Source organism: Lemur catta, chromosome 9 (assembly GCF_020740605.2).
Source record: "Lemur catta isolate mLemCat1 chromosome 9, mLemCat1.pri, whole genome shotgun sequence".
Taxonomy (NCBI): domain Eukaryota; kingdom Metazoa; phylum Chordata; class Mammalia; order Primates; family Lemuridae; genus Lemur; species Lemur catta.
The window spans coordinates 5,141,110-5,154,272 of record NC_059136.1 but is presented as its reverse complement, the minus strand read 5'-3'; the positions used below and the strand labels follow the sequence as shown (position 1 = coordinate 5,154,272).

General features: G+C 43.9%; 1 protein-coding gene across 1 annotated transcript in view; it reads right to left on the bottom strand.

Moving 5' to 3' along the window:
* Positions 1-3,420: 3,420 nt before the first annotated feature.
* The window catches only part of AP3S2 (adaptor related protein complex 3 subunit sigma 2), a 46,246-nt gene continuing 36,503 nt past the window's right edge, over positions 3,421-13,163 (bottom strand). The window contains exons 5-6 of the mRNA XM_045561707.1: positions 6,301-6,408; positions 3,421-4,639 (exon numbers count right to left, since the gene is read on the bottom strand). Coding sequence (XP_045417663.1) covers positions 4,511-4,639; positions 6,301-6,408 — 237 coding nt within the window. The 3' untranslated portion in view covers positions 3,421-4,510. The remainder of the gene's footprint in view (positions 4,640-6,300; positions 6,409-13,163) is intronic.

Below are 13,163 nucleotides of genomic sequence, written 5' to 3'. Positions count from 1 at the left end.
CTCGGAGCTCCTCCTCCCTGAAGAAGGTGGCCTGATTGTGGTGGGCTGAGGTCAACCACCAAGGTCAAATGGAACATAACTTAGACTCTCAGGAAGATACACCTTCAGTTTTGGTAATAAAAATGCAGGGACTTTGTTTCTTCATCCTTTAAATTGGAAACACTCGCTGCTCCCACGGATGGGGCCTCAGTGTTTGGGGAAACAGGGTGGGAGTTGTTTGCTGAACAGCCTTTTGTTTTCTTAAATTTTGAACTATATGCATGTATTTCCTTTGTTGAAAGGAAAAACTGAAAGAGGAAAGAATTTTAACAGTCTCTTGGAAAGGATTAATCATTTTCATGGAACTACTTCCCTACCGGGCGCCATTCGTATCTGCCAGCTTCTGCCAGAATGTCACAGATGTCGGTCCCTCCAGTGCTCCCAAGAGGGCAAACAGTCTTGGCCTTAAGGGCAGCCGCTCACCAACCTGCGAGCACCGACACGTGCTGGTGTGTGAGTGCAGGCGGACACTGGGCTAACCATTAGCACGCAGGGAGGTGGGCACACTCTCCGTGGTAGCAGACTTGGGAGGCTGAAAATCAGGACGTTTGCTGGGCGTCAACAAACTTCTCTGGGTCTCTCATCCTTCAGTGGCTTTTCATTTTGGCCACTGCTAAACTTGGACTAGACCACATTCCTGATCTTTATTTTCATGTACCAATCACTGCTGCATCCTATTTGGAAAGCCATGGACAAACGGTCACACTGAAACTCCCTACTAAAGACTGGTCCACAAGATAAGATTTAACCAACAACCTGGTTTTGGCCATGTCCCCTGGTTTCTTTTCTGGTGAAGCTGGGGTCAGAAAGGGCTTCACTAAGTTGGCTCCGTGATGGTGGAGTTGGTGGGGAGGGAGGGCTGGCTCTGTATGTGGCAGAGGCCTGAACAAGCGGGGATGTGAGAGGACTCAAGACATCCTGACTTAACCCTCTACATGGGAACGATATTCCTCAGGTCCATGGCCAGGCCTAGAAGACAGGCTGCTTTGGGCACGGCCCACCAGGGCATGATGTGGTCAGCTAGGGGCTAGGAAATCAGTTATTGTCCTTTAAATATATCATATATCACAAAATCACTAACTCCAGTCTCCATAACTTCAGGCCACTAGTCAGACTCCCCATATCTCAACAATCTGAGCGCTCTAGAGACGCTCACAGAACCAACAGTAGGAAGCAGAGCCTCATCTCTCAATCTTCAGAGCCTGAGCTTAGCTCTCACCAGGCACTTAAATGTTGTATAATGGAAGAATTTTAGATTTTAATTAGCGGCAGTGAGCACTGAAGACACAGCATTCTCGACAACCTCAGGAAATCCTCAGCGTAAACCATCCAGGACCAAGGACTCCCAAAGTAAATTCAAACCTAGCAGATATCATAACTGATATATCATACCATAACTGATACCTCTCAGCAGCAAAATCTGTACCCTTCTCCAAAAAAGGCTAATAATCATTTCCTCTTAACCTATTTTTTTTTTTTAAAAAGATACTTACGGCTTTGCTGATAGCGGGCTAGAAAGCTAGCTGAATTTGCAGGCAACCTCAAGTAGTCAACGAACAATTATTGTGGCTTGAGTTTTCCAAATAAAAACCCAGGCTGAAGTTTTATGCTACTTTAAGAAGCAGTGTGAGGGATGTTTTTGGACACTCACTTTTGAATCTATGGGACCACTCAGTGATTTGGGGAACCACTGGTTTCTGGCAGGCAAAACATTTGAAATCAAGACTGTCCAGGAAATCCAGCACAGGAGGCTGTCCTGCAGTACAGACCACACAACAAACAAAGTAGAGAAAAATGATGGGGCTCTAGCTTTGTGACCCTCAAGACAACACTTAAAAGCCTGGGCTTTGGCTTCCTTGTCAGCTGAAAATGGAGCAACACAGAGGACCCCTTCAGCTTTTATAATCTACAGTGTGGTCACTGCTGGCTACCTTAGAAAACCAAGACTGTTTTTGTTTTTTTTTTGTGTTTTGAGACAGAGTCTAGCTCAGTCACCTGGGCCAGAATATAGTGGTATCATCATAGCTCACTGCAGTCTCAAACTCCTGGGCTTAAGCCATCCTCCTACCTCAGCCTCATGAGGAGCTGGGACTAAAGGTGCACACTACCATGCCCAACTAATTTTTCTATTTTTTTTTTTTTTTTTGTAGAGACAGGGTCTTGCTCTTGCTCAGGCTGGTCTTGACCTCTTGGGCTCAAGCAATCGTCCTGCCTCGGCCTCTCAGAGTGCTAAGATTACAGGTGCAAACCACTGTGCCTGGCCTCCAAGCCTGTTTTTATCACAGTTTGTGACAAGTTACTTAATCTCTTTGAGTTTTCTTTTCTTTTTTTTAATAGAGACGTGGTCTCACTGTTACCCAGGCTGGAATGCAGCAGTGCTATCTTAGCTCAATGCAGCCTCAACTTCCTGGGCTTTAAGCCATCCTCCCACTTTAGCCTCCTGAGTAGCTAGGACTATAGGTGTGCACCACCACAGTTGGCTAATTTTTTATTTTTTGTAGAGACAGGGTCTCACTATATTGCCCAGGCTGGTCTCAGACTCCTAGCTGTAAGCGATCCTCCCACCTCGGCCTTCCAAAGCACTGAGATTATAGGTGTAAGCCACTGCACTGGCCTGTTTCTTTCTCTATAAAAAAGAAGATAATAAAATTAGGAGAAGCCATCTTAAGAGTGAGGGGAAAAAAAGGACTTTGGAGTCAAGTGGGCAGACAGTCTCAAATCTTAGTCCTGTGTGACCTACGAGCAGGTTACTTGATGACTCTAACTCTACTTTCTTCATCTACAAAATGAGGATAAGAATGTCTGTTACAAGGACTGTCGAAGGATCTTGCTCATGCCAGTTTACAGATGCAAAATAAACATTGGTTTCCTTCCATTTTTTCTGATTCCACAAAAATGTCAATGTGCTAAAAATGTCTGCCAAAAAAAATCAAGAAACCTTTAAAAGAATGTTATTAGGGGTTTTGACAGATCTATTCACCTGCATTTCCCTCTTCCAACATAAGAGGCCGACCTTCTGATCACCACCACCCATCTCTGAGGTTCTCGCAGAGGCCGAAAGAGTGAGGACAAGAGGCAGCAGGGAGCGATGGGCACAAACCACAGGAAGCACCGTCCACAAAGGGAAAACGACACGGCCCTGACACATGGCCCTGCTGGGCGCCCTCTCCAGCTTGCTCTGCAGCAGCACCAGGAGGCCTGAGGAAGCAGTCCCGGTCCCCAGCCAGCAGGCCTGACAAGTACCCGGGCTGGGAAATTTGATGTGACAGTGCAGTCAGCTCCCTAATCGCAAGGCAGCTCAACACCATACCTGGGACCCAGCCTATGAGACAGTGTAGGAGCAGGTTTAGCTCTAAATTAACCACAGAAGAAAGACTCTTATCACATGTAAACATTTATAGGTCTCCAAACCTCTGGGAGAATGTCACCTGAGGGAACACAAGCAGAGTTCAGGGAAGGGAGAAGATGAGAGCACACTTCCTGTATCCAGGCCGCAGAGGGGTGACCCCAGCTCAGGCTCTCATGCTCCAGAAGCTGGTATAGGTGGCAGTGGGTTTCCTACGGAGACGACTCATCATTCATAACATAGCAACTGAACCTTCTGCTCCCGTGAGGAGAATGTATTTTAAACATGGGAAGAGTCATAATTCTGGGATATTCCACATGTTGTCGGCTTAACCTTCTACAGACACAGGGCTTCTCTGCGAGGAGGGCCCCCTCTGACAAGTGTGTGTGTGAGGAGTGCTCTCCCTAGCGGGGAACTGTGGTGGGCATGCACCAGGGTTATGATTGGGACTGTGTCCTGCACATAAATACCTATGAGAACAGAACTGGGACTAAGACAGCAAGGGGACGTATTCTGCAGGAGGTGGTAACCAAAAGGCTTGGCTATACAAAAGGATTCTGGGCATAACGATCTTAGTAGAGCCAGCAGAGGACTCTGGTTCTCATAAAACCTGCCCTCACTTGCTACTCACCACATCCCCAAATCTGAAGGGCCGGCCCTTTTCTAACTAGGACACCTCACCAGCAAGTAAATGCTACAGGACCTCAGAAGCCCGTGGTGCTAAGGATGGAGACTCTAGTCAGAGAATGTGCTCAGTCCTCGTGCTGGGGTTCTGGGAAGCAAGTGGGCCTGCTCAGCACAGTCCCCAATCCCTGGGAGCGGCCGTGTGTGAGAGGTAAAGGTGCGGGTGGCTTGGGCACGCTGACTCCCTCCGAGGACGGCAGGCCCCTCACACCTGCAGCAGCCACGTGCGTGGAGGGCGGCACGGCTGCCCGTGTGAGAACTGAGCACACCCAGGCAGCGTCCACACGAAGCCCTTCCCATTCCACGCCAAACACTCTTTCCCAGACAGGAAGGTGCAGGGTCCTGAGGCTTGACTCTTCTAAGGCTCAAAATGGGTTCTGTTTCCAGACTGGCTTGGCTTTGCTTGTTTTAAGGACTCCAGTTCAGCCCAATGCGCCACCCTCAGACAAACTGGGATAGGTTGGGGACTTTGATGTTGAGATCACCAATGTTGATGTTCCGAGGAATCTCAGGCAGGTTGATGTTTTTCACAGCAGACACCGCCCGCGCAGGGGCTGCTGAAAGGCCACCCTGAGAAGAAATGAGAGGTGGGGATGAGACAAATTCTCAGTGACATCTGCTTAATGCTAAAAAACCAAAACCAAACAAACAAAATAACAGGTGAGGGAGGCTAGAAAAATTGGAAACTGAGCACACACAACCGAAGTTTTAATTTTTCCTCCTTATTCCTCAAAGATAGCCAACAAAGCAATCTTTAGGTTAGACGGGCTTTGGTCCAGGGCTGTGAAGCCTGCACTCGTACCAGACTACACGCTCATCAAAGGCGGGATGTGTCTTACGTAGTCTTATAGCCGCAGCGTCTAGCAGAGCCTGCCATATGGTAGGTGCTCAATAAATGCTTGCGGAAATAACAGAATATGGTTTATCCAAGTCACATTAAGTATCAGGGGAACTTTTCTGGTTACAAAATTTAAAAAACACCCTTTCCTTGACTGAAGACTTATTAATGAGTGCAAAGTCACAGGGAAATTCTTAAAAGGAAAAGGAATGTCACAGCTCTAGGGCAGCTGCTTGCCAACTAATAATGTGAGATGGAAAAGAGCTGGCTTTGGAAATGTCATGTGGCAATAAGCTGGGAGGCATGGACACATGGGAGGTGGGGTGCACCATGACACAGAAGGTAACGAAACACAAAGAGTAACGATGCCTACAGCTAGCCCCCGCCCTCCAGGCTCACTCCAGTGCGGAGAGACAGGGAGAAGTGACAAAGACGCTCTCAAAATCATTCTTCCCTTATTATCACTTTCAGGACACCAACTCCACTTCCACCCTTACCCAGCAAGTCTCCATTGCTTCTCGTTTCCAAACCCCTTGCCTCTGACTCACTTACTATTCCTGGAAGCTTCCCAGCCGCAGTTCTAAAAGAACTATAGCCGCCACAATAGCTGTGGTCTGGAAAAGCTTCTTCAGCAGGACTGCCAGTCCTCACAGAGAGAAGAATTCCTAGTTTCGCAAGATCAAGTTCCGTTACACAAAGCAAAAAAGCTCTTTAAGACACTCAGATAATTAAAGAGCTAATTTGTTCTGCTATTTCTGCATGTAAAAGCGAATGTCTGTAACCTCTGCTCCCTGGTAACGCTGAGGAAGGGGATGGAGAGACCTCAAAGGATAGGACAGAATTTACTGTGAACATCTGTATTAATGCAGGGGTGGAATGGGGCGTGTTATTTGCAAACCCAGCCCAAACTCTACTGTAGCTTTTTATAAGCCCAACTGGAAACAAGGAAACTGGCAACTCCGAGGTCTCAAAGACACCAAGAGAAATGGCTGCTGGGAGACCAGATTCGTATAGCACAGAAACTAGGAAACCACTAGAATTGGAGAAGGGGATTCTGGGTCCCTCCAGGGAATGTGTGGCTTTGAAAGGAGGAATTACAAACCACAAACATGGGCCATAGTCCCCCAAGCCAGAGCTGTTTGCCTCCCTCTGGCATCTGGCTTTAACATTCACACTTCTAGCCTGATAGTCTGAAATTTTAAACCTCATTACCTGTTTAATTTTCAGAGCAGACCTTTAAATCTATCAGTTTTGATGGACTCAAGGCAGAAAGAAGATGAGTATAAAGCCTTTCCTGAGGTTCTGCAACAACACAAACCAATACACATACCCATTCCTCCCTCTGTCCAGGACTTCTCTACCCAGCCAGGGTGGAGCACAGCTGCTTACTCACCTCGGATTTCTCCAGCCTATTTTGAGCTTCAATCTGAGCCACGATTTCATTCATGTTTGTTTCCAACACCATCCCACCCATCACCACCTCTTGGAGGATGTAGTGCACCTAAAGGGGAAGCAAAAATAAGAAGGGTCAGAACACTCTGTACAGAGGTAGGTACCAGCTATACCCAAGAGAGTGAGGTGGCAGCTGACAGCATAGGCTTTGAAGTCAGACAGATCTTGTTTACATTCTAGCTCTGCCATTTGCTTGCTGGGTGACCTTGGGCAAATTATCCTTTCAGTGCTTCAGCTTCCTTCCAGGACTGTGGCGAGGGCTGGATGAGACAATGTGTGTAAAGCACCTAGCCTGGTGCCCAGGACACACTGGGCTCTAAATAAGTAATGATGGTTTTCATTACTAACATTATCATCAACACTGACTGACATTAAGCAGGTCCAGCTATGACGGAATAATCCCTGTCCAAGCAGCTGCAATGGAATGTCTCCCAGGTTCCATAAGGCAGATCCTCCACTGCCTCCGTTGGAGGAAGTGATTCGAGCAAGACAGAGCCCATTCCTTTACACCTATCCTCCTCACCCTATTGCTTACAGCTTAGATAAGAAAGCAGGTTCAGCATAAACACTTTTCTAAGCATGAGGCTCACATTTGGGCTCAGATTCCATCCAGCCAGTAGTTCTCTAAACAAAGTTGAATATCAATGCCCTCAACTGCTGTGATGGAACAAAAGTAACTCAACAACTGTACCCTATGGTGGCAGGAAAGCTGTCACAGAAAGCCCTGGGTAGGTCAAGTCAGAGGTGCCCATTGGGGTTTATAAGGGGTGGCACTTCATATTTCAAACCAAATCATAACAACATGACCTTCAAGGTGCATACAGTCAAGTTGGGAAGATAGAAAGTACCACCTTCTATTGTTAACTAAGTACCGAGTTACTGAAACAGTCCTAAAGGAGATCAAAGAAAAAAAAGAACAGTGGCTGGAGAAATCAGAGAGCTTCAAAGAGACAGTGGGAAGACAGAGCTGGGCTCTGACATCAGAGAAGCAGGGACAGGTGGAAGGCATTGGAAGAAGCAATTCAGCTGGTGTAGGGACAGGTATGGAGAGCTCCTGGGTCTGCCTAGGATGGCAGCTTTATTTATGCAAGAGACAGGCTACAGACAAGGCTGAGAAGGCAACCTGGGTCTGGAGCAGGGCTTCTCAGCCTGGGCACTAGTGACATTTTGGGTTGAATAATTCTCTGTTGTGGAGCTGTCCTGTGCATTGTAGCATGTTCAGCACCATCCCTGGTCTCTACTCATTAGGTGCCAGTAGCACCCCTCCATCAGTTGCAACCAAAAATGTCTCCAGACATTGTCAAATATCTCCTGGGGGCAAACTCACCCCGGTTGAGAACCATTGGTCTACAGTCTAGAGTCAAGCACCAATTTACTCTGTAGGGCGATGAAGAGTTAAGAAAAAAATTGTGTCTGCATGTCTGTGCACTCGTGCAATTTTGACATCTGAAGTTCTCTGGCACATCGGTTCTTTATATTTTTCCCTCAGTAAGTGGAGGGAATGTATTAACAGATATAACTAGAAATATTTCTTCTAATCTTGGGAAGCAAGTACAATAAATCAAGTGCACTCTTTTGTATGTGTCCACATTGAGCCTTATTAACCACTTTCCTGTCTACACACACATACTCTCATGAGGTATTCTTAAATTTTATACAATACGAATTATTCATTATCTGTATATGAAAATAAGATCTAATGCTAAAAGTTTCATATTTGGAAATTTACAAAATGTTAAACAAGATTGGTTTTAAAATTATTCCCTGGAGAATACTAGTGTTAATACTTCACCATCAAGAAATAGGCATCTGGGCTGGGCATGGTGGCTCACACCTTTAATCCCAGCATTTCAGGAGGTCTAGGTGGGAGGATTGCTGGAGGCCCCAGGAGTCTAAGACAGCTGTCTCTTAAAAAAAAAAAAAAAAAAGAAAAGAAAAAGAAAGAAAAGAAATAGACCTCTGAAAATAATATGACAGTTCCTCAAAAAATTAAAAACAAAATTACCATATGACCCAGCAATTCACTTCTGGCTTTGGTCTATGCGCAGAAGAACTGAAAGCAGGGGTTCGAAGAGAGATTTGCACACCCATGTTCACTCACAGCAGCATTGTTCACAATAGCCAAAAGACAGAAACCACCCAAGTGCACATCAACAGATGAACGAATAAACAAAATGTCTTATATAAATACAATGGCATATTATCCAACTTTAAAAAGGAAGGGTAAAAAAGGATGCCTTTTGCAACAATTTGGATGGAACTGGAGACCATTCTCCTAAGTATCTCAAGAATAGAAAAACAAATACCACATGCACTCACTATTAAATTAGAACTAACCGACGAGCACACATGTGCACAGAGGGAAGTAAAACTCAGTGGTAATCAAGTAGGGGGAGGGGGAGGATGGAAGGGGCAAAAACCTACCTAATGGGTACAATGAACACCATCTGGGTGATGGGCACACCTATAGCCATACTCAAGCATTACAAATGTGATCCATGTAACCTAAAACAGTTGTACCCCCTTAATATTTTGAAATAAAAAAAAAAAGGGAATTTTTTTTTTTTTGGTCTGAATTGAGATGTACTGTAAAAAGGAAGGGAACTCTGACACATGCTACATACAATATGGAAGAACCTTGAAGACAGTATGACACATGAAATAAGCCAGTCACAAAAGAATGAGTACTATTAAACGATTTCACTTACATGAGGTACAGAGAGTGGTCAAATGCATAGAGACAGAAAGTAGAATGGTGGCTGCTACTGGCTAGGGGGAGAGGGGAATGGTGATTGGTGTTTTTGTGTACAGAGTTTCCATTTTGCACAATGACGAACTCTGGAGATGGATGGTGGTGACGGTTGCACAACAATGTGAATGTACTTAACGCCACAGAACTGTAAGCTTCAAAATGGTGAAGATGGTAAACTTTGTTATGTATATTTTACTACTATTTTTTTAAAAAAGGAAAGACATAGGCCTCTATACTCGTACTTTTAGTATTTATACCTTTTGTTTAATCTATCCTTTCCTCATGGGTGGAAAGTAGTGTTTGTTGAATATCTACAACTTAAATCTTTATCTTGTTAAATATATGTACCAAGTACTTTAGGTAACTCATTTTAATTTTACAACATCCATCTGAGGCAGGTACTATAATCATCCTCTTACATATGAAGAAATGGATCAATTTTATATATGAAGAAATCAATAAAACTACCCCAATGTCATGCATATTAGTAGCAGAAATGAGTACTGAATCTAGGTCTGTCAGACTCCAGAGCTCACGTTCTACCCTTTAGACCAGCAGTCTCCAACCTTTTTGGTACCAGGGACCAGTTTCATAGAAGACAATTTTTCCATCAGGGGTGGGGGTGAGATGGGAGTAGCAGGTGGGAGGGGTGGGGCAGAGCTCAGGTGGTGATGCCAGGCCCACGGCCAGTTCCTAACAGGCTATGGACTGTTACTGGGCTGTGGCCCAGGGGTTGGGGACCACGGCTTCTGCAGCTTTACACCATGCTTCCTCAAAATCCCAAACTGAGTCTTCCACTTTATATATCCCTTATCCCTAGTCCATATGGAATCATTTTAAGACTTGCCTTTAGTGTGTCAAGATCTTGTATGAATTCTTCCATGCTTTATCTCCAAGGCCTAGAACAATGCCCAGTGCAAAGTAGGCATGTTGAATAAATGAAAGTCTTTTTGTACATCTGAGTAGCATATTACTTGGACTTCAGGGACTTAGAAGACAGACAACAGTGTGGTGGTGGAAGCTTTATGGAGAATGTATAGTAAAAGGCTTAATATATGATGTCATGGAGACCAGTAGCTGTTTAATAGAAAAAATCAGTTAAAACTTCTGATTTGAACATTGCATAATGAAGTCAGCATTTTCAAATGCTAGTAAAAATGTACCAAATGCAGAAAAAAAAAAATGCAAACTCCATTTCCAACAAAACTAGAAGATATCCAAAATTCCAACCTCGGGGAGGCTGAGGTGGGAAGATCTCTTGAGTCCAGGAGTTCAAGCCCAGCCTGGGCAACATGGCAAGACCCTGTCTCAAAAAACAAAAACAAAAACCCAAACCTCCAAACAGGTGGAAAAGCTGTCAAAAGAAGGGAGCTCAGGCAAGGATTCTTCTGCTTCACAGAAGGAAAAGAAGAAAGGATGCTACAGAGAGGTAAAGTAGGAGCTGGAGACCTCAAAAAGACCTGCAAAAATATACTTCCTGCAGGTAAAGGATATAGCCTCTGGTACCAAACCAATTCCTTGTTTTTGGAAGGCAGGAACTCCCTTGGACATGGAGTTGGGGCTAAATGAGAAACCACACAAAACAAGCTATATTTGCCTCACAGAGTTTGTCTCTGTGGCAGTGGAGAAAACAGCCTTTGCACTGTGGAAATGCTAACAGATGTCTGTCTCTATAGGCTGGGTAGAGAGAAAGGTACATGAACTCACCCAGAACCCTAAATCAAGGGGACAACTGCAGCCAGCCTGGAGCATAGCCCCAAACAAGACCCTGCAAATAGCTGGTTCCTGAAAAATCCACCTATTTAAAGATGAGTATAAAAAAGAAATCTGTACAGGATCTATATAAAGATACAACAAGAAAAAATTAGGAAAGAAACAGGAAAACCAAATGGCAGACTAAGACCACAGACTGGAAAAATGCTGCCATGGAGCACATAAAATTGCAATAAAATATTATAAAATTAAAAAAAGAAAACTTAATGAATGGAACAGTTGTCTCCATGAAGCAAGAACTCAAAGGAGAAATGTAAGATGTAAGGAGATAACAAGAAGAGAAGATTCACAGTAGCAAAGCTGAGGGAAGAAGTGGAAGAAAAAAAGTTATAGAAATGAAGGTGAAATTGGAAGGAACAAAAGAGACAAGAGACACTGCTAAAAACACAATAAGGAACAAAAAGAGAGAATTGAAAAAAAGTAAATGAAATGAGAAAGTTAAAAGGAATAGAGAGAAAATAGAGTTACAAAACACAGCAAAGGAGATATATGCATAAAATAAAACCATAACATGAACAGGAAAAATATGTAAAGATTTGTTCATAAAGATTGCATAAAGATAGAATTCAAGATATTTCTGAACTATAAGAAGATTGGGATCTATATACTGAAAGGGCACATTGAATCCCAGGAAAAATGGACCCAGAACAGTCAGTGCCAAGATACACCTTTTAGGTAAGGTTTCTGGGTTTCTGCAATCACGCAAAAAGATCAAATCACTTAAAAGAGGGAAAAAAATCTTGAAATTTTCCACATTAATATTTAATGCTAGCAGAAAAGGAAGCGATACCTACACAATTCTCAGGGAGAGAAAGTATGACTCAGGGATTTTTATACCCAGTTGATGGTTAAGCAAGAATAACAGAGTGTGGGGAATGTTGTTCCCCTAAGTATTTTCTTTTTTTTGAGAGGTCCCACTCTGCCAGGCTAGAGTACAGTGGCGTCATCATAGCTCACTGCAACTACAAACTCCTCCTGGGCTCAAGCAATCCTCCTCCCTTAGCCTCCTGAGCAGGTGCACACCACCACATTTGGCTAATTTTTCTATTTTTCTGTAGAGACAGGGTTGCGTTTTTGCTCAGGCTGGTCTCAAATTCCTGGCCTCAAGTAATCCTCCCGCCTCTGCCTCCTAAAGTGCTAGGATTATAGGAGTGAGCTACCATACCTGGTCCCCCTGCGTCTTTATTAAGGATATCTACAAAAGGAAACAGTTGTGTCAACCATAAGGATATCTACAAAAGACTGGCCATGAGCACTGAAGCTACTTAACTGTAGGACTAAACGCTAAAATGGGATTAGGGAGACAACAGAACGTCAATGCTATATGCCTTGTAGCTAGCAAAAATTAGGGAGAGAAGAGGGAAGAAGAGAGAAGTATTAATAGAATAAGAACACAGATTTCCTCACCCTCAATAACTGAGAGCTCATGGATAGCATTTGTTCTTTTGTTTGTTTCGAGACAGGGTCTCACTCTGTTACCCAGGCTAGAATGCAGTGGTGTCATCATGGCCCACTAGACTCAAGTGATCCTCCTGCTTCAGCCTCCCAAGTAGCTGAGACTACGGGCACCTGCCACCAACCACATCCAGCCCACGGACATCTCATGAAACTGACAACTCAAGTAATAAAGATATGGTAAGTATGACTTTTATTGTGACTTCTCCCCTCAATGTCCAAGCCTACCATCATTTGCTATAAAAAAACTTTGAGAGCCATCAAACTTTTGATTAGGGTCAAAAAGGTCTTTTCTGATTAGAGTTCTGTACCATTAGTGCAGAAAACTCACCTAGAATGCATCATCTACAATTTCTAGTTTCTGTAAAGAGGGAGAACTCAGACTCTTGTGAAGCAGGAAGTACAGAATCCTAGATTTTTAGGATCCTTTCACCTCCAGTGTCCTATAGTTATCTTGCCCAAACCTAATTCAACTTCATTTCCTTTTTTAAGTAACTTGCCCTTCCAAAGCATTCTCCATAGTTTTCATAGAATGATTCTCTTACTCATGGTTTACCTATTATTTAATTAAATTACATAATTACAGTACCAGTCTACTGAATATGGCATAAGCAGATCTGGCGACATTATAAGCGACCTTGGTAAAGCATAATGCCCAAGTGGTGTAAGTGAACAAAGGATGAGCAAACAGCTGCCCGTAAGCCAACAGCCTGTCTTGATACAAGGGGAAGACACCAGAGAAATTCTTTGGGTAATAAATCTCAAATCTTAGAAGGTAAAATGAGGGGTGGAAACTGATGTTTTCCAAGATCAAGACACACAAA